Consider the following 27683-nt stretch of genomic DNA (forward strand, 5'->3'; position numbering starts at 1 on the left):
TCTCTCTGTCCAGCCACTCTGACCTTCCTTCATCTCCCCAGTCACACCGTGATTCATCTCTCCCCTGGCCCACAGGGCCTTTGCACATGCCTTTCCTCTGCCTGGCACTCTTTGCCTCACCCATTTGCTCAGTTTCCAGCCAGACCCAGCAGTGCTGTGGTGGGGGATTGTGGGTGTCAGGCCCTGGGGAACCGTGGTTCCCCTGAACCTTCAGCACTTACTGAACCAGGGAACAATGTGGTCGTCCTGCCCTTGGCCCTTTGTCTTTAGGCTGACGGGGAGTCCTAAAGAAGCCCACTAAAGCCCAGAGTAGACTAAAAGAGATAGGACTGGCAGGAGCCTCACATAAAGGCAAAGAAGCTGACCCTCAGAATGGGATTGTCTTGAGGTCCCATTTGGACCTTGGCCAAAGCTCCTGTTCACAGGCCTCCCTCCCTATGTCAGTGCACATCCCTGTTCCCCACCCCCAGTTCTATACACCCTGGAATGTGGCCGAGCCCTGCAGAGCCGCAGGGAGAATTCCGAGTGGGCCTTCTGCTTGTCTGATTCTGGTGATCTGAAGGAAGAGGGTACCTCTAATAGAGGGACCCACCTCGGATGTGACTGTTGGGGGCTGCCCCATGCAGATGGCAGAAGCTCCCAGACTTGGCCCAGTGCACACAGTCACCACCTGGCTGTGTTTCTTTCCCCTCTACTCCCATGTTCCCTTGTGGCTGCCCTGGTCAAGGACCACGTGGCCAGCCCCAGGCTCCCCGCCCATTACCCCCAAACTGCTCTCCTGATTCTCAGAAGCTCGGCCCTTAGCCTTGGGGTCATTCCAAAACATAAGTCACACCTCCTTGGATAAGGCAGCTTTGGACTGAAGGCTGGGTTTGCGAGATTCACCCTCTCATGAATCTTGGTACCAGCTGAGGGCCACTAGGTCAGGTGTTCCAGCCCACAGGACGGATGATGTGGGCCCTAAGTGACCTTCCACTGGTGGGTGAAGCCAGGACCAGGCAGAAGCCTGCCTCTTTCTCTTGCACAAGTTGGCCTCCTCACTATTTTTATTTTTGGAGTGACTTACCCGTAAGACTTGTGTGTTTTTTTGTTTTGTTTTGTTTAGTTATTGTTGGGGTTTTTTTTGGGTGTTAAAATAGATGTAATGTAAAACTTACCATTTTAGCCATTTTTAAGTGTACAGTTCAGTGGTATTAAATACATTACTAATGTTGTGCAACCATCTATCTCTGAATTTGATGGCTCTAAGGATCTCATATACGTGGAATCATACAGTGTCCTTTTGTGACGGGCTTATTTCACTGAGCATAAAGTCCTCAAAGTTCATCCATGTTGAAGCACGTGTCTTTCATTTTAAAGGCTGAATAATATTCCCTTGTATGGGTGCATCACATTTTATTTATCCATTTATCTGCCAACGGACACTTGGATTGTTTCTACTTCTTAGCTATTGTGAATAATGTGGTTATGAGCACAGGTGTACAAAAATGTCCTCAAGACCTTGATTTCCATTCTTTTGTGTAAATACCCAGGAGTGGAATTGCTGGTAATCCTATTTTTACTTTAAAAAAAATTTTTTTAATGTTTTTATTTATTTTTGAGACAGAGGGAGACAGAGCATGAGCAGAGGAGGGGCAGAGAGAGGGGGAGACACAGAATGTGAAGCAGGCTCCAGGCTCTGAGCTGTCAGCACAGAGCCCGATGCGGGGCTTGAACTCACGGAGTGTGAGATCATGACCTGAGCTGAAGTCGGATGCTTAAATGACTGAGCCACCCCGGCGCCCCATTTTTACTTTTTTTTTTTAAGTTTATTTATTTATTTTGAGAGAGGGAGCAAGTGGAGGAGGGGCAGAGAAAGAGGGAGAGAGAGAACCCCAAGCAGGCTCCACACCATCAGTGCAGAGCCTGACATGGGGCTCGAACTCATGAACCATGAGATCCTGACCTGAGCTGAAATCAAGAGTCAGACGCTTAACTGACTGAGCCACTCAGGCGCCCTTCTATTTTTAATTTTTTGAGGAGGAACCGCCATACTGTTTTCCATAGCAGCTGCACCATTTTATATTTCTACCAACACTGAACAAGGGATCTAATTTCTGCTTATTCTTTTCTTGTTTTTTTTTTTCAATATAGTAGTCATTTGTATAGGTATGAGGTAATATCTTACTGTGGTTTTGATTTGCATTGCCCTAATGGTCTGTGACGTTGAGCTTCTTTTCATGTACTTCTTGGCCATTTATTTTCTTCAGAGAAACGTCCATTCAAGTCCTTTACCCAATTTCGAATCAGGTTGTTTTGTGGCCAAGTTTTAGTTCTCTGTATATTCTAGATATTAATCCTTTATCAGATATAGGAATTGCATGTAGTCTCTTCCATCCTGTAGGTTGCCCTTTTACCTGTTGATAGTGCCTTTTTATGCACAAAATTTATTTTTGATGGAGTCCTGTTTGTCTAATTTTTCTTTTCTTAAATTTTTTTAATGTTTATAATTTTTGAGAGAGAGAGACAGAGCATGAGTGGGGGAGGGGCAGAGAGAGAGAAACACACACAGAATCCAAAGCAAACTCCAGGCCCTAAGCTATCAGCACAGAGCCCGATGTGGGGCTTGAACCCATAAACTATGAGATCATGACCTGAGCCGAAGTTAGACACTTAACCAACTGAGCCACCCAGGTGCCCCTGCTATTTTTTTCTTTTGTTGCCTGTGCCTTTGGTGTCATATCCAAGAGATCATTGTTAAATTCAAGTTCATGCAGCTCTTGACCTATGCTTTCTTCTATGAATTCTGTCATTTTAGGTCTTACATTTAAGTCTTTGATCTGCTTTTAAGTTAATTTTTGTATATGGTGTTTGGTAAGGGCATCACCATTTTTTAAGGAAACCCCAGCCTGGCAGGAGAGACCAGAGAAAGAAAGGACACAGTAGAAAGAGACTCAGGCCACAGGCAGGGACAAGGTGCCCTGCTGGCGGGGTGGCAGCCACGCGTGAGCTGGCCTGTGAAGAATAGGCGGAGATCTGGTATAGGAGCAAGGCGAGGGGGCCACTGATGAGCAGGCTGGGGTGACTGAGCCAGCCCTCCAGAGCACAGCCTGTGCTGGGCCTGGAGAGGTCCGCGGGCCGAAGCTGCAAGGGGAAGGATTTGGGTTTGAGAAGGATCTGGAGGCAGGGCGATCATGTGCAGCACTGCAAGGAAGCGGCCAATGTCTTGGTCTGTTTGGGTGCAGCTCTGCATGGAGGCAGAGGACTGGCCTGCACGACCTCAGGCCATGTCACCTGTCTGAGCTAGACCATGTCCCAAGACTGGGGTCACTGCAGGGTGTCCCAAGGCATGGAGACCTGGTGCCTTGTTGCTGCTTGTCTAGGTGACAGTAAACGGTGGAAGGAACCTGCCCTTCTGGATGATCTTTGTCCCTGTCATTAACCAACTGAGAGAGAATTGGTCACTTGGGGCCTGGGTGTACCTTAGATTTTCAAGCACAAATTGAGGAAAACAGTAATGACAACATGGGGCACCCCCGGCCTGTCTGGCATTGCCTTCAGGAAGGAGGGCATCAGCACTCCTGCAGGAGTGGTGCCCTGGGCGGCAGCTGCTGGGGACTTTGGACTCCTTTCTACACCCAGGGGGCTTCTGGGTCATCAGTAGGGACCAACGAACAGCCACTGGGTCCCTGCTCCACACACTCAGAGTCCAGGGTGGAGAGAGGCAAGTCCTGGGTAGCATGAGAGACAGGGCCTTGTTAAAGCCGTGACTCTTGTTTATAAAACCTTTCTTACAACAAAAGTTCATCAAGAAGATACAAGAAATATGGTAAAATGCAAAGAAGAAAAAAATCCCATGTAATTCCACAGTGTGGAACTCACTGCTGCTCAGATCCCTTCCTTGACCTCTGCTTACATGGGATACATACCCAGCATGTCCCCCATCCTCAGTCTGATGGGACTGTGGAAAAGCAGCAAAGTTCCTCAGTCTCTTCAAGCCTGAGTCTTTCCCTTCCTCTCTCCCACCAGTGCTTACTGAGTTCCTGTGGTATGCAGGGTACTGTGCTGCTCCAGGCCTCAGGGGACAGGCACCCACAAGTGATGAGGACACTGGGGCACTGGCTGCCACTGGCTGGGGACTAGGCTCTGCACTGAACACTTCATCTCTAACAGATGCTTGTGACCGGTGAGAGACAGGCTCTGTGATGTGGAGTCAAGTGCCCAGGCCACACAGCTGGGATGAAACTCATCATCCTGGAAGCACTGGGGGCACATGAAGTTTCTACTGAGAGGGAGAGGTGGTGCGAGAGGTGCTTATAGGGCCCCTGGCCACAGAGGCAGGTGGGCCAGGGAAAGATCCGGCACTCAGGGCCTGCTTTGGAGCAGAATTGCCAGGTCTAGCAGGCACAGAGGCCAGCTGGGAGAATGGACCGGTGGAGAAACGAGATGAGGCCCTTGGGTCTTGGGATCTGTCAGGCACCTTGGGTCCTTCCCAACCAGGACCTACCATGAGGGGAATGGGGACATTAGAGGGGAGGACACTGGCCATGGCAGAATGAGGAGGCTGCAGGGGGCAGCCAGGCTGGGACAGAGGTTGGAAGAAGGAGGCAAGAGTTGTGTGGGGCAGGCTCCCAGGTGGGGAGAGCAGAGCCTGAGCTTTGGGACTGCCCTGGAGGGGAGGACTCTGGCTCAGCTGCTCATAGGTCAATGGGGGAGGCCCAGGAAGAGCATCCAGGCATCCTAGGTCAGCAGGTGGCTGGCTAGGGCTGGGCACTGAGGTGCTGAGGCCCTGCCTAGGGCATGCGCACAACTGTTCTTTACTGACCATCAAGGTGGGAGGCAGGGACATGATAGACTTGGCCTGAAACCAGGAAGCCGGTGGGCTGCCCCCTTGCCTTGCCCTGAACTCAGCATTTCTTAATGCCCTCAGACATACTCTGGCCTGTCTTGCTTCCCACATATGGCTGCTGCCCTGCATCCCACCCCCCAGTCCCTGCTCCCCTAACTGGGCCCACCTAGCCTGAGCCTCCCTCCCCCTCACCCACCAGGAGCCAGGCTGCTATCTACCCCGTGGTGCTCCCAGCCTGGGGTCTCCACCTTGCTCTGTTCCCTGCCTGTCTGCTTGCTGCCAGGCCTGGCCAGCCTCCTTCTGGTGAATGTCCTGCCCTGGGAGAGCAGGAGTGACTTAGCTCCTGAGAGCTGGTGGTGAGTGGGGGTCATCCAGTTACTCTGGCATGGGACCTCACCATAAACCAAGGAGGGGCCAAGACCCATTGATGCTGTGGCACATGTGGGTACAGTCCCAGCAAGTGTAGTAGAGGGTGAGGGAGGCCGTGGGAGAGACATCACAGCAGGATTGCCATATTGAATCCTAATGACCACCAGACCCAGAGACTGAGGCTCTGGGAGGGGGAGGTTGCCTGGGTCCAGTGGGCAGGGAGGGGTGGCAGGGCTCCGTACTCACTCCCTCACTCTGAAAACGCTGGTATGACTCTGGGTACCCTTTCCTCAAGCACCAGACTTCAGGCAAACTGGCTCACCAGGAGGGGTGTGGGGCGTGGCTCCCAGGCACGTTTGTTTTGCTGTGGTTTGGGCACGACTCAGCAGAGTTCCGAGGAAGGGAGGGGGTTTGATTCACTCTTCCCCAGGCTGCTTCCTGACGACGTCCGAGGTCTGACCCTTTCCCACCCAGCCTGCACTGGGAGGAGGCTCACCCTCTTCTCTGTGTTGGCAGGTGAAGGGCGGATGCCCAAGGCAGGGGGGCCGCAGGGAGCACCCGTGGCACCAGTGGCTGGCCTTCCAGCCGCACTTAGCAGCATCGCCACAGCAACCAGCAACCAGAGGGCAGCAGCCTAGGCAGCCGCTACAGTACAGCTTCCCACCGTCGGAGAACAGGGAATGACTACGGCGTATCAGGCCCCACATTGGCCTGGGCAGGTGGAGTGTCACTAGAGGGAGGGCTCGGCCACCTCCTCACAAAAGAAGATCGCCATGCCAGCCGGAGAAGAGGTGCTGGGGCAGGGGCTGCAGCGTGGCACAGCCTCGCCCCCCCACCCGCACTGAGCGCTTCCAGGGCGCGGGGCTCCGTCTGCCGGGCATACCCGGCCTGCATCTCAGCGTCCCCTGCTTGGTGGCAACAGGGAGAGGTGCCCCGTCCCCTGCTCTGCATCTGGGCCCGCCGCTGCCGGACCATGGGATGTCGGCAAAGCTCAGAGGAGAAAGAGGCGGCGCGGCGGTCCCGGAGAATTGACCGCCACCTGCGCTCAGAGAGCCAGCGGCAGCGCCGTGAGATCAAGCTGCTCCTGCTGGGCACCAGCAACTCGGGCAAGAGCACCATCGTGAAGCAGATGAAGATCATCCACAGTGGTGGCTTCAACCTGGAGGCCTGCAAGGAGTACAAGCCCCTCATCATCTACAACGCCATCGACTCGCTGACCCGCATCATCCGTGCCCTGGCCGCCCTCAAGATCGACTTCCATAACCCAGACCGCGCCTACGACGCAGTCCAGCTCTTCGCGCTGACGGGCCCTGCCGAGAGCAAGGGTGAAATCACACCCGAGCTGCTGGGGGTCATGCGGCGGCTGTGGGCCGACCCCGGGGCACAGGCCTGCTTCGGCCGCTCCAGCGAGTACCACCTGGAGGACAACGCCGCCTACTACCTGAACGACCTGGAGCGCATTGCCGCGCCCGACTATATCCCCACTGTCGAGGACATTCTGCGCTCCCGGGACATGACCACGGGCATAGTGGAGAACAAATTCACCTTCAAGGAGCTCACCTTCAAGATGGTGGACGTGGGCGGGCAGAGATCAGAGCGCAAAAAATGGATCCACTGTTTTGAGGGCGTCACAGCCATCATCTTCTGTGTGGAGCTTAGTGGCTACGACCTGAAACTCTATGAGGACAACCAGACGGTGAGTGTGCCAGGCTTTTCCTCTGCTTGTTCCTACCACCGCTGGCTCCTGGGAAGGGGGTGGGCTTGAGGGTATGGGCAGGGCAGGACAGGAGAGGCTGCAGTCAGAAGGGGAGCCAGGGTGGTTCCAGCGACATGCTGTCTTTGGGAGCACAGTGTGCAATGTGCTGGGTATCACGGCCACTACAGGACCTTGGAGTAGTGTCTGCTGTCACCTTTCTCAGTGGCTGCCCCAGCATGGGCAGGTCCTGTTCTGACCTCAGTACCCTGACAGGCCCTCAGGGCTCTGAATACCCTCTGAGTAACCACCATACCCTCGGGCTCCACCGGGTATGGATGCCCTCATCCAGCTGCTGACAGCACTGCCCTCTAGGTGCTCATAGACCCTAGGTGTCCAGGTAGCCCCCGCCTGAGTGCCGCGAGCAGCCCACACCCTATGCCTGAAATACTCTAGGCATGGAGAGCCATCCCTTTGCTGAGTGGGGCTCCAAGGCATGTTGCTTGGAGCCCAGAGGACACCTGGAGGTCACTGGGGAAGCTCGGCCCTGTGAGGGGCTTCACTTCAGGTGATGTTGGGGGGCATTCAGGTGTGGGGGAGGGTAACGCTGGAGGCTGGGAGGGAGGTTGACAGATCTGCAGGATGAGAGTGGAGACAAGACCCAAGCTAGGGATCCAGTTGTTGGTCCATGTGGCAATTCAGTAAATACACAAAACTCCTGCCAATCCCTGGCACTGTGGGTCCTGGGAACTGCAGCCATGGCCCCACAACCCCATCTGGATCCTGGGAGTCTGGCGGTGACAGGGTTAAGAACTATTTCTGAGGTTTAATCCCCAGGATTTGGGTGGGTATGGGGATTCTTTCAGGCCCTCAGCCCAGGCTGAGAACCACTGTATGGGGCAGGAGGCTCAAAGGCATGTGGTGGGTGGAGGCCCCAGAGACTGTATGTAGCGTAGGGAGGTACAATCAGGGTTGGTGCTGAGCCAGTGAGGGGCTCGATGGGGAGCCTGGGCAGGGAAGGGAGCCAGGCCGCTGGCAAGGAGAAGGTGGGCAACCAATGCAGCTCAACCAAGGCAAAAGGCCCAGTGCATAAGCAACACAGTCTCCTTGGGCACCCAGGGGTGGTGGTGGAGGCTGAGCAGCCAGATGGGATGGGATTGGCCAAGGCTGCCCCACCCAGCTGTCCTGCAGAGGAGGTGTTGTGCCCGGCAGAAGCACTGAGCAAAGACCTGGAATCTGCTCTTAAGAGATCTTTGATCTTGGAGGTGGGGGGCATGGGGGCAAACAGAAGTCTGCAAGTAGGTGTAGGTGGTATGGGACTGTGGGTGCCAGCAGCTCAGGGAGTCGGTGGGCTGGCAGGGGAAAGGGTGACAGTAGTCATCAGGGGGACCCACCATGCTGAGAAATGGCAGGGATGGGGGGCTGACCCTACAGGGTTCAGGAAACCAGGGCAATGGCAAGGAAGGAGCTTAGTCCTTCACTCAGTCTTTTTTTTTTTTTTAATTTTTTTTTTTCCAACGTTTATTTATTTTTGGGACAGAGAGAGACAGAGCATGAACGGGGGAGGGGCAGAGAGAGAGGGAGACACAGAATCGGAAACAGGCTCCAGGCTCTGAGCCATCAGCCCAGAGCCCGACGCGGGGCTCGAACTCACGGACCGCGAGATCGTGACCTGGATGAAGTCGGACGCTTAACCGACTGCGCCACCCAGGCGCCCACTCAGTCTTTTTTTAAGGCAGGTGGTGGCTTTATTCTTTGGGTTTAGCTGGGAGTCTTAGTTGGCTCTGTGGCCCCAAGAAAGTCTGTGGATGGCTACGGGCTGTGGCCATCCTGCCAGGTGCCTGAGCATTTTTCTGGATAGAGAGAAGGTCTTCAGCTTTCGTCAGGTTTTCAAGGAAGCCCGGCCTCTTGGAGAAGAGGAAAGAAACAGCTGCAGGAGTTACAGAGACAGAGGCAGGGCTCCCCTCGTCTCTCCTGTATGCATCCAGGGTTCTCTCCAGGGCCATGCCAGGCAGTGATGGTATGAGGGTGTCTGGGCTGAGGACACTGCATCCACAGGGCAGGGCCTGCCTTGCTCCCAGTACTATGTGGTCCCTAGGGGTTCTAGTTCCTCTTATTCTTCTGCCTGCACCCACTTCAGTGCCATGTGTGGTTCTGGGCAGAAGGAACATCCCAGCCGACAGGCGAGGTCAGGCTCTTTGATGAGGCATTGCTGTGAGCAGAGGACTTGGGGCTGACCAGGCCATGATGCAAAGCAAGTTGCTCAGGTGAGGCCCCAGAACACGATACTCCTGTGGTCAGCTCTCCAGGCTTCTGCCTGTGTCTGCTGTGTCCTGAGGCTGGTGGTAGCCTGTGCTCTGGGACCTTCCCAGATCTTCCTTGGATCTTGGGGCTGCCTCATTTGTCATCTCCAGAGCAAGCATGGCAAATTCCTCCAGCAATGGGCCAGGCTCCCAGATCGTCTGTTGGCAGGTTCTGTCAACCAAGCCAGTGCCCACAGGTGTGGCAGGACGTGGGAGGCAGGATGCCTGGGGCCTGAGCTGGTCACGTGCTTCATGGAGGGATTTGGTTATTATCTCTGCTCTCTGAACCTATCAGCCAGGAGGCCACCCAAGTGTCCTTAAAGATGGGCCCGAGCCCAGGCCTTCTCCTGCCTGAGGCCCCACCGGCTCCACCTGGCCCATGCCTGCCTCCTTGCTGCCCCTCCCCTCTCTCCTCTGACCTTCGTGGGCTTGTTTCACTCACACGCTCTGCTGTCTCCAGCCTTAAGTGTGTGACCACCCTGTCTCTGCCTGCCCCAGTTCTTCAGGTCTCATCTCAGGTGTTACCTTCTTGAAAGGCCTTCCCTGACCCCAACACCAGCACACCCCTCCATTGCAGCCTGTCAGTACAGGTGGGTCCCCTCTCGTGAGCAAGTGAATGGCTGCCCAGTTGGGCTGGGTGGACGAAGGACTGGACAGGCAGCCCCACACAGGCCCTCGCATCACTAGCCTACTCCCAGCCCTGTCCTTGTGGCGGCACAGCAGGCAGCCCTGGGCAGTATTGGCAGCTGCCGGCCTGGCTCGCGGGGGGAGGGGTGTTTCTGGGAAGCCTGCATTTGCCAGGCTCTGGAGCTGCTCAGGGCATTTTCTGAAGGGAGGGACTAGCAGCCAGGCCTGCACCCCACCACTGCTGCCACCCTGGTCTCAGCAGGCCTGGGGAGGTAGTTGTTCCCCAGAAAAGGAAATTCCTCATGAGAAACTCAAGCAGGGCTGGAAATTCACTGGATTCCAAATAGTTGTGACCTTTCATGCTCTACCAGCAATATCTTGGGATGGAAAACAAACAGGCTGCCGAGGAAAGACAATACCCTCCGTGATTCCTCCAGCCGGCTGGCCGCTGTGGTAGGCTGACAGCCCAGGGGAGAGCCGGGCCAGGCAGAAAGCAGAGCCTGCCTCTGCCGGCGCCTACAGGCAGCTCCCGTCACCACCGCTGGCCCACCTCTTCTGTGCCCCTGTCCTCCTCCTGCCCGGCCAAGGCAAGTGCCGCCATAGGGGATGGGACAGGACTGCCACCCATGCCTTCTTTTCAAGGGCCCTGAACTGTCTTCCCTGGGCCGCAGCAAAGGCAAGGCAGCCAAGAACCAGCCATGGTGATTTTTGCAGAAACCAAGGGAACCTGGGGGCCCGGTGCCAGGCTCTGGACATGGCTCCCCAGAGCTCTTCTCCCCCGCTCGGCTCTCAAGGTCTCGTCTTCCCTCTGACAGCGGGCTGGCAGAGCCCCCCGCCCCCATGCCTGGCAAACGAGCCACAGCCACCACCACCACCTCCCCCCACCCACCGCCCGCTGGCATCTGCGTCAGCACGTTGCCAAGGGTAACGTCAGGATCTCTAGGCTCCTGGGCGTGGAGGGCTGTGGAGGGCTGTGGAGGGCTACAGCAAGCGCAGGGCAGCACCTGGGCAGGGGGAGGCAGATTCCGGGTGTCCGTGGACCATGGCAACGAGCAGATGCAAGAAGCCAGGCCCAGCCTTGATTGTGATTCCCCACCCTCATCCTGGAAGAATTTAATGGGTCCTCGGGCCTACCTGGGGCCCCATGCCCCTATACAGTACCAGCAGGCACCTGGGGCCTCCAGAGTCACGTGGGCCTCTACTATCGCCACATGGGGCCCCCTCAGAGAGCACAGGGATGTGTCACCTGACTGATCCTGTGGGGTGGCTGTGCCTATTGTCCCAGTCACTGGTGGGGGAATAGATGGGAGTGCCCAGGCTTAGGACAGGTCATGATCCCTCCCTGAACCACACTTACAGCCTGGGGCCACACCAGGTCTCCCTGCCTCTGGCCTGCCTTTTCTGGGAAAGCCATTTCCTGGCAGCTCCGCCTTCCTTCTGGGCCTGTCCCTGGCCTCTTCCAGGAGTAAAGAAAGACAGAGCTTTAAACTCAGAGGCTCAGCCATGGCCCCCCTCAGGCGCAGAGGTGTGCCGACTAAGCACCTATCCCACTGTGATAGCCCCAAGAGGCTATGTGCCCAAGGCCCCCTGTGGGCGTCTCACCCAACTTCTCATCACACATCCCACCAGGTAGGGCCCCAACACCCTGCTGGGAACCGTAGGAAGGCACAGGGGGTGGGCATTTGCTACTGAATCTCTGCCCCTGTGGATCTGCTAATGGACTCTGCGGCTGCTTAATGGTATGGGGATTCTTCAGAAGGGGCAGATTAAAAGGCCTGCCTAGGAAGTGTCAAAGTGTTCTCATGTGAAAACCCACAGGGAGCTCACTAGTTACCCATTTTCTGGTGGAGCTGTTAGTGTTCCCAGCCCTGTAGAGGGTCTGTTGTGCACGTGTTGTGCACCTGCTGTGTACCTGCTGTGCAGATGTAAGGCCTAGACTCGAGGCTAGACGCCAAGGTGAGCCCAACCATCCAAGCAGCACAAGGAGCTGTTGGGGGGGGGGGGTGGGGAGGGGGGTGGCGGGGGGGGAGAGGGGCACACATCCAGCATAGTTGCAGCATCATTTCTACAAACCCTCATGTTGCCTTGGGATACCTGCCCCTCCTTCAGAACCTGGCAGGTAGCAGTTCCCAGGGGTGTCCCTTGATTTGCTTTCATCTAGGACCAACTGTGACCACAGGTGCTCTGGGCCATGGCAAGGCTCAGTGTGGGAGCCCTGGCATCCCCACTGCTTATCCAACAGACAGCTGGTTGATGTGTATTGAGGAGGGTCCCTAGGGCGATGGGTAGAACACAGGAACATGCCCTTTAGGGGGTCAGGTTCAGCAGGTGGCGGGGGCTACATAACCAGACTCTAGACTATCGATGTTACCTCTGCCTAGCTCTGGCCCTCAGCTGGGGCCTCCTCCTCATCCTGGGGCCCTCAGTTCCCAGGGGAGCTGAACTCCACACAGGTCACAGGCCCACAGCCCTGTCATCCACCCACCCTAGATGGCATGTGCTATGGGCACAGGGTTGGCACACAGTGGTGCTCAGCAGACTGGACTGGGCAGGAAGTATGCAGGCTGGGGAAGAGCCAGAGTTCAGAGTCCCATCTTCTGGGTGCACAGCCACTGGGACACTCAGCCCTTCTGGGGAGCCCCTGAAAGTGCCGGGCCCTAAGGGGTGGCCTGTGCAGTGTGCCCCAGAGGAGTGGGCTGCTCAAGGCTGTCTTACAAACTGTGTACCCACACCCTAGGACTGCTTTATCATTCAGCCCTAAAGGGAACTGGTTTTGGCACTTTAAAACGTTGTGTTGTGTCATGAAATGGCAACGTTGTGTTGTGTCACAAAATGGCATGTTAAAGGTGATGCACTGTATTGCAGGAAGACAGGCTTCTACCTATTGTTAACAGAGCTGGTGATCACAGAGCTGGTCCAAAGGAGGTGATTAGAATGAGAAATAGCCAGATGTGGATGATACTTCTGCTTGGATTTAGAAGGGACTTCATATATCCTTTAGTGTCCTTAACCAGCCAGTTTTGCAAGTAAGGAAACTGAGGCCTAGAGATCATGCATCATGTGTCCCTGGGCTCTCAGAGGATGGGGAGTTGCAGTGCTCCCTCAGAGATTCCAGGGGACTCCAGAATCCCCACATCCTGTAGGTACAGGGGTGCTCCACGGAAGGCCTTGGGGCGGGACTGGTTTCCACCCTTGGGCTCAGGACAGTTGAGTGGCTGTCAGAGTTGTCCCTGCCCCCACGCCATCAGTGCCAGGACCACAGGCAGCCTGAGCAGAGTACATCCCCACTCTGCCTCATGCTCCTGACTGGTCAAGGACATAGATCCAGGAATTGTGCCATGGGGACTTGGGACAATTCCAGGGAGGCATGCCATTGACCTGCATGGAGGCCACTGGCCTTCCTTCTGCCCCCCAGGCACTGGTCTCCCTGAGCAGCTCCTTCCAGTCTCATGATGTTCCAGGGCCACATCCAATTTGTTGCAACCTCCACAAATTGTGGATGACCCTGGGACATCAGAGACCTCTTGGACCAGAGCCAGGAGGCAGGGCCTGGCTGGCAGAGGGGCCTGGGTTCCTTGGAGTGGACAACCCCAGGCACAGATCTGAACTGCTCTGAAGAGGCAAAGGCAGTAAGAGAGCTGGGCCATGACAGTGCCTCCCATGGCAGGTACAGGTGGGCACAGGGCTCAGCTGGCCACACACTCTCCCCAGCAGCATCCCTCCCACAGATTAGACCAGCTCTCTCTCTGTGGCTGGCTGCAAGGGGGACAGGCACACATGCATTCACAACTGGATTTCTGGTGGCCCAGAGGTGCTGTCAGTACCTGTGAACAGTCCCTCTGCCTCCATGTGGGCTCCTCAGACTCTGGGCCCATCCAAGATCCTTTTTCTGTTGCCCAGCCCTTGTCATAGTCCTAACAGGGCTAAGGCCATCTGATTCTCACCTCAGTGAACCCTGGGAGTGAGCCCATGGCCCCCACTCAGTGTGTGGCCACCCTGAGCATCAAATGAGTCCCCACAGAGTGTTGGCTCCAGCCCATGATGGGCAGAGGTGAAGTGGAGGGAGCGTAGAGAAGGCAGCAGCCATCAGCTGTCACTCCCCTGCAGCACAGCCTGATGCCTATATGTGATCCACAGAACTTGCCAACTGATATGTCAGTTCCTTGGGCTGAGACTTCCTTTCCTGTGTTCCCAGGGAGACATGCAGCCACTGAGGCCATTGTCAATAGCTCTTTCCTATGTTCCTTCATGCCTGTTGCACTGAGAACTTCCACGGGCTCCCATTTTCTGTCTACCTTTGTGCTTGGCTCCTTGCCCGGAGTAAGTCTGCAGTCCCATACCAGCCAAACAGAAGGATGAACCTCAGCCCAGGGCTCAGGCCCACCTGCTGCTCAGCATGGCCAGCTCCTCCATCCCTGCTCCGTTCTCTATAGTGGAACTTTGGGATCCTAATACAGCCTTTCCTTTATCCCTACCTCCTCATCCTTGGGACCCAGCTCTGCCATTGAGCATATCAGCCACACCTCCATGGTGGTCACCTCCTGCTGTGTCACTGGAGGCCCCTTTCCCCCCAGGCACAGGCTGTCACTAAGCATAGCTGGAATGCGATCCCCATCCCTCCCCCTCTTCCACTGTGACAGACTGCCACACGCTTTGGCAGAATCTGCAATAGGGACCTCCACAGCGTTCCTCGGATCTCTGAGCCTGGTGGCCCTCCCCAAACAGGAAGTCGACTAGCTTGGGCTCCATCGTGGGCCTCCCTCATAGGCGAGTTGGGGTCGGCCTCTTGCCCTAGTGCTGACGAACCAGGAGGGAGGGGGCCAAGCAGGCACTGTCAGCACTGTGCCGGCAGAGTTGGCCCATTACTTGCCTCAGAGGACACTGAAAGCCAAGGTGGCGGCAACAGAGCCTCCCTCTCTGCACACCAGCCCACCGGAGGGCCAGAGCTGCCCAGTACCAGCTCATAAGTGCCAAATTTTCAATTTTTAGGAAGTTGATGAGCTGTTAGACATCATGTTGGTAGCTTAAAATCATCCAGGAGAACGTATTCACACCACAGAAATTGGCGGACGCTACAAATCAGCGTCCTCCCAACCTGCTGTTAAACACTCACCAGCCTACTGCAGCCAGTGACCCCAAAGCCTAGCCAGAAGGGCCCCTTCCAGGCAGCCTCATTGATAGGTGAATTACAGGATTCACCGTCTGTGTCTTTTTGAAAAGCTAGGCAGTGTCCCCCTTTTTCAGCCTCCTCAGCATTTCCCTACTCTGGCCCTGTGACCGCAGGTGTTATTTCTGTTCACGTTCATCCCGCTTGAGAACAGTAATTTGCCAGAGTGACTCCACGCTCGTCCTGGGCTCCCCTCCCACTCTCCCCAGGCAGATTTACGAGAATCCTTTCTGCGCAGAGAAGCAGACTCCGAGCTGGGTAGTTCTGCTTTCTCTCTGTCAGCACGTTAGCAGACTAACGTGAGACCATCTGCTCGAGACAGGGCCTGTCCAGTATTCTTCTCCATCTGAGAGGACAAGCCCTGTGATACTCATTCAGGAAGCGTTTCTTACACACCTCTTATGTGCAAGAATCTCACCATCTAGGGACAGAAATGATTGTGTCCCTTCCTCCTCTGAGGTCAGATGAGAATGATATCACGCAGCCCCTGAAGGGCTAGGGTGGCTCAGCCAGCAGCCATTTCCACTGGCCCCATGCTCGCTGTCACTGGCCTCAAGGCACCCCTGTGAAGAAGCTGTCTGGGTTTAGAGAAGCCAGAAGGGCCTCCTCTGCCCTAGAGACCAACTTGCAGGAGAGAAGGGGGGCCGAGGCATCAGGATCAGGGCCTGGGTGGATTGGGATAAAGGTAGGGGTGATAATCTGTATTCAATGTGGACCTTGCAGAATCCAGCCTGGCTGTGGGGGCTGTGGGAGCAGCCAGTAAAGGCAAGACCCAGGGGCTGTTTGAAGGGGGCATGGAGAGCTAGGGTACTGACTACCCTGCAGGAGAGCCAAGGTCCCAGGTGCTGCAAACAATCCCCAGCTGTCTGGGATGGGCATTGGTGCCTGCATACCCTGGGATGGTGGAGCCGGGGTCTGCTGGGGCCATTGCATCTCCCACAATCTGCATTTCCCCCTCTGCCACATGATCTGCTCTAGAGGACGCCCCTTCAGCTGACCACAGAATGTCTCCATTCTGTGCTTCATGGTAACACTCCCCAGCCCGTATCCGACTTGGCTACCCAGACCAGTCGGGTAATTAATTTCCCCAGCGCATTAGCTCTGCTCCTTACGCACACATCAGAACAGCTCTGGGTTTTAAGACACAGATTATTATTGTTTTAAGGGATTTCTATAATCCGAGAACTGAAAAACAACTTGTCCACTTATCAAGAACAGACTGCAGGGTTGCCTGGGTGGCTCAGTCATTTGGTTGACCGACTTGCACTCAGGTTTTGATCTCGCGGTTTGTGGGTTGGAGCACCACATCGGGCTCTGTGCTGAGAGCCCGGAGCTCAGAGCCTGGAGCCTGATTTAGATTCTTTATCTCCCTCTCTCTCTCTGCCCTTCCCCTGCTCGCATTGTCTCTCTCTCTCTCTAAAAAATAAAAAAAATAAAAAAAGATTATAGAAAAAGGAAAAACAGACTGAAGGAAGGAGGCTGAGAGCAGTGGGGGCCAAGCTGAGCTGGGGACCCTCAGTAACCAGCAGAGATGGGGACATAGGACATCTGCAACCCAGGGGAGTCCCTCAACTGCCCTGAACAACACCAGAAATGCTTCTGTGCTAACAGGTTACCTGCAGGACCCCTTTTTACCCATCTGTAGGGCCCCTGAGGCCCCACTGGCTCTGACAGTCTAGAGTTTCCGGGGAGATTAGAGTAGCAGTCAGCTGAGGGAAGGGGAGGGGCCCTGGGTATCTGACAGTGGAGCAAAAGGCACTCCTACTCCCCTTGCACATGGCTCCCGACTGGACACATGTCCTCAGATCCAGAGAACAAACGCTCAGGCTGGCCCAGAAGCCCGGGCCACAGCTCACTCTAATCCTGCCTTCCTCACCTCCAGTTGGCGTATCCCTGGCTCATGCACTTTCTAATTTCATTAATAAACCCATTCAGCCAAAGGCCCTGGGCTGACTGAGGCAACCTTTGGTTCTTGGGTGGCTTCCCACCCTTGGGCCAGCAGGAAAGGCACTAAGCGGAGACTTCTACTCCATGGTGCTTTGTTCAGTGCCCACTGGGCTCCCAGGTACATCCCCTTTGGCTCCTTTTTTAGCCTTGTCTGCCCAAGGACAGGATCCCAGGAGGCAAAAGGGAGCAGTACCTGGCCAGATGTGGCCCCTGGTCCTGCCCATTCTCAGCTTGGATGATCTGATCCAGTCTTGACTTCCTCATCTGTAAAGTGAGACAGCCCCTCAGCTCAAGGACAAGACATAGTCTTGATGATATTTGCCATTACCTGTGCCTGTTTTTGGTGCCTCAGCGCCTGGAGCTGTGGGGCTGGTGCTCTGTTGGAGAGTACAAGCATTGGAGTTTAGACCCTGGTTTGAGTGACAGGGAAGGTGGTATGGGAATCAGCACAGGCCCATGGGGAACACGGTACCATCCTGCCATTTCATTTTCCTCTCATGAGAAATTGCCATGACCTCCCCCTGGACAAGCAAGTGGGCTGAGCCTGCATATAGCTGAGCAACCCCCCACCCCCTTCCGCCAGAGCTAAGGCCGGCCCACCATATAGCAGGCTGGGGCCATGTGTGACCTGGGCTGAGACTGGTTCCCCAGGGTAGTCTGCTCCCCAGGGAGCCTGTCGGTAGCCATCCTGCCCACCTCCCCCCTCAATCCCACACACCCCTCCCAGGGCCAGGCTTCAAGTGCCTCTTAAGACATGACATCACATCATATCACAGAGGCTACAGACCCCACTGAATCAGGATGAGGGCAGTGCTGGACAGGCCTATCATGCTCTGCTCTGACACTCAGACACTTTGGCTTTTTGTACCCCTCCTGACCAGGGAACCTGGCACAGAGCTCTCAGAGCAAGGGCACTGGGGCACTGCCAGGTCTGGGACAGGACAGGTTCCTCCTAGGGGCATCCCAGTCCCCTGGCTACAGTGGTATTGGGGGGGGGGCGGGGCAGGAGGTCTCATCTGGTCAGCAAGGAACCTGTGGAAGTTGGAGGCCTGACTTCCCCCAGAGCTCTCATAGTGTGTGAGTCTAGCCTACAGTCAGTGAGACTGTGACCGTGACCACTGACTAGCTGGCCCCTGGCTCACCCTTCCCTCAAATCTTGTCCCTGTTCCCACCTAGTGCTCTGTCTGCAAGGCAGAACTGCTCTGGCTCTGTAACTAGGCCCAGACTGTCCTACCCACCTGTGGCCTTACCTGGGCGTCACCCTGGGCCACCCCATTCTCTCCCCCAACACTGCCTGTCTGGGAGGATGGGCTAGCACAGCCCTGGTGAAGCAGGTAGGCACAGGTGGAGGTGGGGTGAGGTGTTTGGGGGCCGCCCAGGGGGCAATGACACATGAGCTGCACATCCTGAAGACCAAGACTGTCTCCCGAGTGAAGACGAGGACTTGAGGCCAAAAATGGAACACCACCCACTTTGTCTCACCTCCCTACCTCACCTGTAAACGACCTGAGAGGGTTGGACAGAGCTGGCCAGAGTGAGCACCAAGAGAGCACTGTCTGCTGCTGAGAACCTAGCAGGGTACAGGGTGTGTCAATGAACCAATGACAGGTACAGGTTCCTGTCAATGACAGGAGCACCCTCCTAGGCAGGATAAAGCCAGCAGCCACCACCTCGGGCAAATGCAGTGTCAGGCACTGGGCCAGCAACAGCCATTCCCAGGGGGAGGCCCCTGTTTTGGCAGTGCTTGGGATCCATGGAGGGCCCCAGGGGCCTGCAGAATTCCCTAAATCACACTCCCATTGTGTGGCTGCACCAACACACATGCATGGGCAATCCTTTCTTGGAGAGCCTCTGCCACTGATCAGATTCTCAACGGAGCTGAGACCCCAGAAGACCCAGAAGATTGCACTAGCCTCCCTCATCCCCCGCAGATGGAGAAGCCAGTGTTAGGGCAGTAATGACCCACAGCCAGAGGTTCCCCCTTAAGGTGTCTTAATGGGGACATCTCCCCCCGCCCCCACCCCACCGACCCTGTCCCCAATTTCCCATGTCTCTGCAGGAACTGGCTGCCAGTGGTTTCAGCAGCCTTTGCTCCTGGAGGTATGGCCCAGGAGTACAGGAGTATGCCCAGGAGTATGGAAGCATGCTCCTTGTTGAACAGAGTTAGGTAAGGGTGTTAGGCTAGTAGGTTCCAGAGGAGTCCTCTGGAGCTAAAGTTGGGAGAGTTTTTTTGCGCTCTGTTTCCTCCCTCAGTGACAGTGATGGTCTGCAAGCCCTGGGCCAGGCCTGTAATCTGTGTTGCCAGTTTCCAGTCTTCACGAACCTGCATCCTGCTGTTTGCTAATTTCCCATCGGTGACTGACAGCAGGGGGACTTAGATCAAGCTGGCAAGATTTAACACAAAAACAAATAGGAAACAGTTCTCATTTCAGCTAAAGCAAAAATGCATTGGGGCTTTAAAAGACGTGCTCCTGCCTGAGGCGGTGGGGGGGGGGGGGGCGGGGGGTTAAGGTGAGGGCAGGTGGGGCCACAGCCTAGACTTCATCCAGTACTGCCAATAATCTGCTGGGTGGCCCAGGGGCCCCTCCCCTGTCTGGGGCTGGGTGTGAAGTGAGGGAGCAGAATATGGGAACTCCAGGAACCTTTCAGAGAAGATGCTTCCAGTGTTGCCCTGGGAATTTGCTACCCCAAACTGGGAGTTGTTTCTCATACCTAATCTGTCCCCTCAAGTGACAGGCTGCTCACCACCCATGTCACACTAGCCCCAGGGTCCTGTCACCCCAGGGCTCTGCAGATACTTGTGGGAGAGGGATGGTCCTTTCTGGTCCTTTCTGGCTTTAAGATCCTGTAAGTCGATTCCGAGGTTCAGTGAGAACAGAAAGCAAAACCAAGTGATGTGTGTGTGTCTGGGGTGCTGGTGACACCCGCTCAGACTCCCAGGGGGACAGCTCGGCAATTGGGAGCCCCGGGGCTTTGTGTGGCCTAAATTGCCCAGGTCCAGGCTGGCCCAGTGGCATAGCTCCCGGCCCCTTGTCCCTTGCGCACCTCCTGGGGAGTTTGGGCAGTCCATGGGGCTGGGGCACAGCATGCACTCAGAGCTCAGATGGCTGTGTGGGTTGTGGTTGGCCACAGAAAAAATGGAAGGGGGCAAGCTGGGCTGACCACAATTGTATTCAGGCACGTTGGTTCTCAGCCCTGTGCCAGGCAGGCACCCTGGGAGGGTCGGTGGCACCCAGGCCCCAGCCCTTTCTCTCCAGGGGCTGACATCCAGGTGGGAAAACAAAGGCAGGTCAGAGGACAGAGACTAGACCCCCAGATGCAGCCATGGGGCCCTGCACACAAACCTCTAAGACCCTCACCCTGGCAGGGTGTGGCCCCCACCACACGGATGAGGAAACTTCAGGCTGCCCAGCTGGTCCCTGTCTCTACCACCTTATAAGGAGGACCCATGGCTCTCCCCTGACCAGGGCATGAGAGTTCAGGAACTGGGAGGCTGCCACCCTTGCTATTACTTTGGGTCTCCCTAGTCCCCTCCATGTATACATGGGGAAAACAGGGGCCAGCAGACAAAATGGCCCACAGAAGGGGGGTGGAGGGTGGGTGCCGAGCTGGGTGAGAAGCATCAGCGGCGGGGGGTCCAAAGCTGAACTGCTGTGGGAGGCAGGAAGTAGCTGTCTCCTGTTTCTGGCAGGTTCGGAGGGTTTTAGGCTATTAGGACCCGAATTTCAGCTTTACTGGCAGCCTGTTATCTTGTTTAAACAGGCTTTGCTGTTTGAGTAGCAGGCCTGGCCAGTGCTGTTACTATGAGCGTTGCAATTGTCACTGGATTGGGGGGCAAAGGGACAGGCAAGCAATGACTCTGACTTCTGGACTGGTTGGAACACACCCCCAACCCAGAGAAGCCCCATCCGTTGTTGGCCCGAGGCCTGCAGGGCTGAACACTTTAAAATGGGCCACTTCTGAGCCTCCTGTCCCCCTCCCTCCCTGCCTGGACATGCAGCAAGCTGGGCCCTGGGGCAGGAGGGATCTGGGGAAGAGAAGGAGAGGACAAGGTGATGGGAAGGTCAGGGGCCCCATGAAAACCTGGGACTGTCCAAGGGCATGAGGTGTGCCACCCTGAGTTGCTAATCTTTTTGTGTCACATGCTAATCTCCACTCTAGCCAGGGAGTTGTATGGCCCCAGGACTGTCCGTCCTCAGGTGGCAGCAGAGGCTGAGGGTGATAGGAGCAGGTGCCAGGCAGACCCACCTCACAAGGTGTGGATGGGAACACACCAGTGGAGTCGGGGCCTGGGGCCTCTACACAGAAACCCCTGGGGTTGGCCACAAGGGGCTGAAGTAGGAAAATAAAACCTGAGACCACATCCACCAAGACACAGGATCAGGCAGTTCCTGATCATTTTAAAGCCGGAAGAGCACCTACTTAGCAAACACCTTTTCGGCTAGTTTTGCCAGACTGAGCCACTGAACAACTGAGCTGAAGTGAGAAAGAACACAGGCCAACTGTCTGTGAAAGACCAGGGCAGCACAAGGCCTGTCTCAGAGAGGGAGGCCCAGCCCTGCTGTCCTCGGTGGTCCCTGCCACACATTTGGGGTCCTGGGCAGGGGAGGAGGCCAGGGGCAGTATGAGGCCTGCAGGCCATTTGTGGGGCAGGGGCACTCTGCACCCACAGCTCCTCCCACCCCACCCCAGCCCCGCACGAGGCTGTGATGCCAATAGGATTGCCGACAGCGTGCACCATCTGGCCCTGCTGCCATCACCCTGCGTCCAGCAGACCGCCCTGGCTGGGCACTGGAGAGACCAGTGCCCCTGACAGACGGGGCACTGTGTTCATGGCAGATGATGAGCAATACCAAGAGCAGGATCCAATTGGGCCTGAAGCTGTGTAGCAAATTAAGGTGGTGACTAGGGGGGGTGCTTCAGATAGGGGGCTCACAGAAGGCCTTGGGGAGCTGGTCCTCTCTGTGGGAACCCAAGGGAAGGAAAAGCATAGCAGTGGTGGAGGCCCTCAGGCGGGGAGGGGCAGGATGAGTCAGGGAGCTGGCGGAAAGCATGGTATCATCCTCTGTGATAGAAGCGACTGGAAGGGTTAGGCTCTGCAGTGGTAGGGCCATGACAGAGTCACGGAGCAGAAGCAGGGAGACAGTCTGGCAAGAGATGGTAGCACTGGGAAGGAGAGGTGTGGACAGCTTCCAGGTGTGTCTGGAAGTATCATCGATGGCACAGGATGCAGGCAGAGCCCACAGCCTGACACTGGGCCCTCTGCACACCGTAGCCCCACACACACACCTGGCCTCTGCTAGGGTTGTGCCCATGGCCTGGGGTGCTTCCTCCTCTAGTGGCAGAAATCAGCTCATTCATCAGTGCCCAGCCCAGCCGGCACACCCCCCTCCGTGCCACCTGCCCTCAAGCTTGTGTGGGGTGGTGCCGGACAGCTGGTGGCATGTGTGTCCTTCCCCTAGGGAGACTCGGTTTTCATAAGCCAGGACTGCTCCTTGCTCTTCTCTGTTTGTCCCTCGAGGCAGGAGTGCGCACTACATTCGGTAGGAGCTTAAGGTGTATCCAAGGGACTGACTGAGGTCCGGAGGAAAGGGCAGCCGAAGCAGCCAGGGGAGGTTGGGCTTGCATCTCAGTGCTGCTGCACCCAAACAGTGGTGCTCAGTGGGTGGGACACTGGGCCTCCAGCCTTCTCTCATTATTGCCTATTGACCACATTTCTGTTGTGACTCATTGCATGATAGCCCATAGTAACTGCTATCTGATGGCTCGCAGGACCCAAGGCTCTCGGGTAAGGTAAAGCTCAAGGAGAACCAAGGCAGTCCTCCATGGATCTGGCCGCAGAGTGGGTGGGTAGCCCTGTTGGAGCAGACAGTCTGAGGGCTCCTCACTCAGGCCCTCACCCTGTAGGGTTTTTTCCTGACTTGCTAAGGGTTCAGCTGCTGACCCTTTCAGCCTATCCACACATGCCACCCAGGGAGCCCTAAAGCTGGTAAGTCAGAGAGATAAAGGGGTCAGATGGAAGAGGGGTGGGTGCTGATCTGAATGGACATCTGACCAAGGGTCAGGGAGCAGGGGTAACCATGGCCTACACTGGGGAGGCCTGTGGCTGGGCCCAGGGACATGAGAACAGGATGGGATAGGAAGACATCAAGTGGGAGGGTGTGGGGGTGCTGAGGAGAGGAAGCCCCCAGTTGCTGCGACAGATAGAGAGGAAGGAGGGGGCATGAGCTGCTGTCCCTATGTGTGGACAGGGCTGTGTCCGTCTGTCTCAGCCTGGGCATCTTGAGGGTTTACACACAGCTATGGGGGCAGCGCATCTCCAGGGCCTCGAGGGCCTAAGTTTGGGGGGTGGGTGCAACCGACCCGGGCCTGGCAGCAGTGGGAAACAGGGCTGTCCTGAAGGGGAGTGCTGCTCACCCCAGGGGTCCTGAATGCCTTGGAGGAGGGGAGGAGGGTGAGCAACAGTGCTTCCTGGCTTGCCCACATTGCCCTGGTGGCTCTCCTCTCTGTGCTGTCCCTGCACATTGGCTCCAGAGGCAGTCAGGGGCTCATTGATTCATTAACCTCATTAATCCAGTTCTCTAGTCTGGCAAGGCAGCATTTAGGTTTGTGGGAGGAAGAAGTAGGAAATGCTAACCAGATTGGTTTGGAAGTGACCCTGGTCACCCAGCTCTGTCCCCAGACACGTCCCCCTTTCCTGAGGCCAATAGTAGTGGGGGATGACCAGGCCTGGGTGGCTGTCATTGTACGGGGGGGCTCTCCTTGGGCGATGGGGGTGGTAAGCCTGGCAGCGGGGCCTGGGCAGGCCAGGTTAACCCTCTGAGCCCCAGTTTCTATGTAAAATGGAAATATCAGGAAGAACCCCGCTGTGGCTTCCCTCCATGGCATGTCTGGGAGCCCCTTACAAGCCTCTTCTCTGAGATGAACAGAACTGGACATCTAGGCATCAGGGTAGCCTCCACACAAAGGAAGAAGCAAGGCCCAGAGCCATCAGGGGCAATTGTTGAGGTTAACACTGCTACAGGCTAACTCTGCCAAGGGCCAGACACTATCAGTGACACGACCTTCAGTGACACTACCAGCACCTCACCTCCTCTTCCATCGGGAGGCCCCCTCCACCCAGGGGTGCTCCAGCCAGGAGTAGGTCACAGAAGGACCTCCCCTCTTCTCTGTCCACTACCCTGTCCCTCAGGAAGCGTGGGGTCCACTCAGCTCCCAAAGACCCTCCCCTACCCCCCAACAAGTAGATAGTGATGGACAATATTGGTCATTCCAGCCAGCCAGGGCCAGGCCCGTGTGCCCCTGGGAAGGGACTCCTGGCCCAGCTCAAGGATCGGCAGCCTCCTGCCATCGGTCTGTGTTGCTGTGTGAGGCTCTGAGGGTGGAGGCTTTCTCCTCAGTTGTCATGGAAACAGCAGTGAGTCTGCTGAGCATCTGAGTACTCGGCTCAACAGAGGGAGGGGAGCAGCCACCCTGGGTGGCAGCTGCTATGACAGACTCTCAGCAGCTCAGCATTTGGAAGGACCCCAGGGGCTGCCATGCTCTCAGCTTGGTGAGCACAGAGGGCAACTCAGAGGCCTCCTTACCCACTGTCTCCCTGTTGGCAGCTGGACCGTAACCACATCTGCCCTCTTGTCTGCACAGTTATGGTGATTTCCATCCAGGCCTGGGTGAGCCGAACACACAGGCCCTGCCTTCCGGGAGACAGTTCCGATGAGGGGACACATACCATGCGGCAGGGGAAGAAGGTAAAGAAACATGGATTCCAGCAGGCAACAACCTTGAGCTGGGGCTGCCTGGGGAGCTCCGAGCATCCTGTCCCCATCCCTGCAGGCATGAGCCGAAATGACTCAGGCCTCCTCCCCCTGCTCCCGCACTGGGCCTCTGCCAAGAAGGAGCAGTCGTGCTGCCTCACTGAGTGGTTTTTGTCTGTCTGCCCATCCCTTCCTCCTACCATCACCTCCCAACTGCATCCCAAGCTCCTTGAGTTCAGGGGAGTGTGTACAGTGGCCTCCCCCTCCAGCTCAAAAGGAGAGTGGCAAAGACCAAGAGAGACTTCCCTGCAGCATAGCCGTCTGTCCGCCGGTCAGGAGCACAGCCACAAATCTCTAGGCTCCCACCAGGCAAGGGAGGTGAGCTCAGCCCAGCCGCAGAGGGACACCTCAGAAAGTCTCGGGCACTGCCTGATTTCGGTGTGGGGTGTGGTGGGGTGTAGAGACAGGCAGGATGTTGGCTGGAGATGCTTCTCAGCAGAGGTGAATGGCAAAGGATGTCTTGAAGCCCGGGTATGCTGTTTGACCCCGGTTCCTCACTGAGTCCGTAACTCCTCTGAAAGGAGAGCGGAGTATCCGAACGTTGACCAAACAGCATCTTTGTGAAAACAGCACAGGGCCTTGTGCCCAGATGAGGTTCTGCTGGTCTAGCATCCTTCTTGCCCCCAGATCCCACCCTGTCTCCTGCTCCTAACAGTACCTGTCCCTCTTCCACTGCTTCCCTTAGGGACAGCCCCCAGGGTACGGTGTGAGGAGGCCTCCAGCTCAGGATGGGGCTCTTATTCTGTTTCTTGCCACCACCACCCTGTCCCTGGGGGAGGCCTTCTGCCTGTACCCCTCAAATTGAGGGTAGATCCAGGCCAGGGTGAGCTCCTCTTGGACAAGCTAGAGCCTAAAAGGGAATTGAACCCTGGAAGAATGAGGACCCTCAGTGGACTTATGAACTGGCTGGGGAAGCAAAGGGTTTTGAGCCAATGGGCAGCCTGCAGTCTGGGCCCAGGCTGGCCTCTTCCTCATCCCTAGATCAGCCTCGTTTTCATAGCCACCTGGCAGGGCCATCTGAGCATCCCCTGGCCACTCTAGACTTCTCTGCAGCTTTACAGGAAGAGAAACATACACATATATTTGTCTTAGCGCCAAAGACCTGCCGCCCCACTTCTTTGGAGACAAAGAATAAGCTGTTTCCCTGAGTGACTGACGCCATCCTTGGAGTGGTTTTACTCTGGAGGCAGAACCCTGTCTTTACACCAGTCCGCAGCTGCAAACACACCTAACACAGGCCCTACCCACCCCTTGCTCCTTCCAGCCAGTACCTTGGGGCATAGGTCTGAGGGTGGGGCCCACTCCCCCTATTCCTGCTGGAAAAGTCTGGAGACAGCAAAGCCAACTTCACCTTGGTAGGGTTCAGGATGGGCCAGGGAAGTCTCGGAGGCTCTTCCCGCCCACCAGTCCCAGAGCACAGGATTCCGGGCCTCACCTGCTTCTGCTGGCGATGCAGCGGGAAGAGGCAGTTGGCACTGCACTGAGGGTGGGCACCAGACTGCCCACTGGAACATGCCACTCACCGGGTCAGCAATGCCCCACCCTTCAGACCACACCCTGCCAGCTGACGGGGAGCCCCCGTCTTTGGTGCCCCCAAGCTTCCACCACAGAGGGAGCCCAGAGGGGCCAGAGGCTTGGCTGTTACTTTGTGAAGGGTGCCAATTTGATGTCCAGCCCCATATGAAACCTCCCCCTTGGCCCATCCGGCCATGGCGCTGCCAGGCAGCCTCAGTGCCCAGGTCCCGCCCTTGGCGCCCTTGGCACCTGGCACTCTGCTGCCCGGGGCTAGGCCCGGTGGCTCAGCTGCAGGGTGGGCAGCTATGGGGCTGGCTCCATCCATGGTGAATGGAATTCATTCATGTGCATAGCCCAGCCTCCAGCCTTACTTCCAGTGTGAAAAGCCAAATTCACAGTTCCGATGAACAAACACTCCAGGCTTTTCTACAACAGGCAGACTTGAGCTTTCCAGGTTATAGCAAAACTGAGACTTCATATTAGAGATGAGGAAACTGAGTCCCAGGGCAGGACAGAACCTCCCTGGGCTCTGAGGCCCCAGCTGAGCCAGTGCCAAGGCCTTGACCCCCTGCTGCATCCCTTCTACCACCCCTCCCAGCTTACCCACACTGCAGCTCTATGCCTTGGCTGGTCTTTACTCCAGGGCCTTTCCCTGCCCTTCCTTTTTCCTTTCGGAGCCCTACCCCCTATAAGGCCCGGTAGAGATACCCCCTGCTCCAGGAAGCCTCCTCTTTTGGCTCAGTCATACCCCTGATGGCCACTAGCAGCCACAGTGTCTGGGCATGGGGACTTAGCTTTCCCTGAATGTCACATTTCAGTCCTCAGCCACCTTGTGAGGAGGCACGCTACTCAACCTCGTTTTACAGGTGGAGAAACTGAGGCTCAGAACAGCTGAGAGCTGGTGACTCACATATCAAGGATCCTGACCCTTGTTGACCGCTCCCCAGCCACACCACTTCATTCATTCCATCCTGCCCAGGACAAGCTCATTGACGACAGAACCATTGGCTCTCCTCTCTGTCTCCCTTATGCTTAGAACAGCATCTCATGCAAAAGGGCACCTGGAGAGGATCTACCAGGGAGATAAGGAAGGAGTGAGGATTGCAGGGGCTCAGCAGTGAAGGGGTGTTGAAGTGTTGACAGGCCGAAGTTTCCAGGTCAACTTGACCCTAGGGTTCAGGCTAGTGCTGGGAAGAGTTGAAACCTTGACATCCCCTGCATTTTGTGTGAGGTCTAAAGCTGGAGACCTCTGTGGATACCAGCTGGCCGTGCCCTGTGCTGTGACCACAGTGAGCCCTGTGCCGGACCCTGGAGAGTGGGAACCTGGTGAAGAGTGAGCAGACAAGGAGATAGGACGGGTCAGCACAGAGCCTTCCCCAGCCACACAACATAACACATGCTACCACCTCCTAGCATATCC

At 56.3% G+C, this 27683-nt stretch overlaps 2 protein-coding genes across 3 annotated transcripts in view; one reads left to right on the forward strand and one right to left on the reverse strand.

The window, feature by feature from the left end:
* Positions 1 to 27683, reverse strand: part of RSPH14 (radial spoke head 14 homolog) — an 84916-nt gene that overhangs the window by 33366 nt on the left and 23867 nt on the right. The gene's annotated exons all lie outside the window — the stretch shown is intronic.
* The window catches only part of GNAZ (G protein subunit alpha z), a 30718-nt gene continuing 8697 nt past the window's right edge, over positions 5663 to 27683 (forward strand). Inside the window, exon 1 of the mRNA XM_040443533.1 lies at positions 5663 to 6893. Coding sequence (XP_040299467.1) covers positions 6171 to 6893 — 723 coding nt within the window. The 5' untranslated portion in view covers positions 5663 to 6170. The remainder of the gene's footprint in view (positions 6894 to 27683) is intronic.

Source organism: Herpailurus yagouaroundi, unplaced genomic scaffold (genome assembly GCF_014898765.1).
Source record: "Herpailurus yagouaroundi ecotype Mexico unplaced genomic scaffold, PumYag 191, whole genome shotgun sequence".
NCBI lineage: Eukaryota > Metazoa > Chordata > Mammalia > Carnivora > Felidae > Herpailurus > Herpailurus yagouaroundi.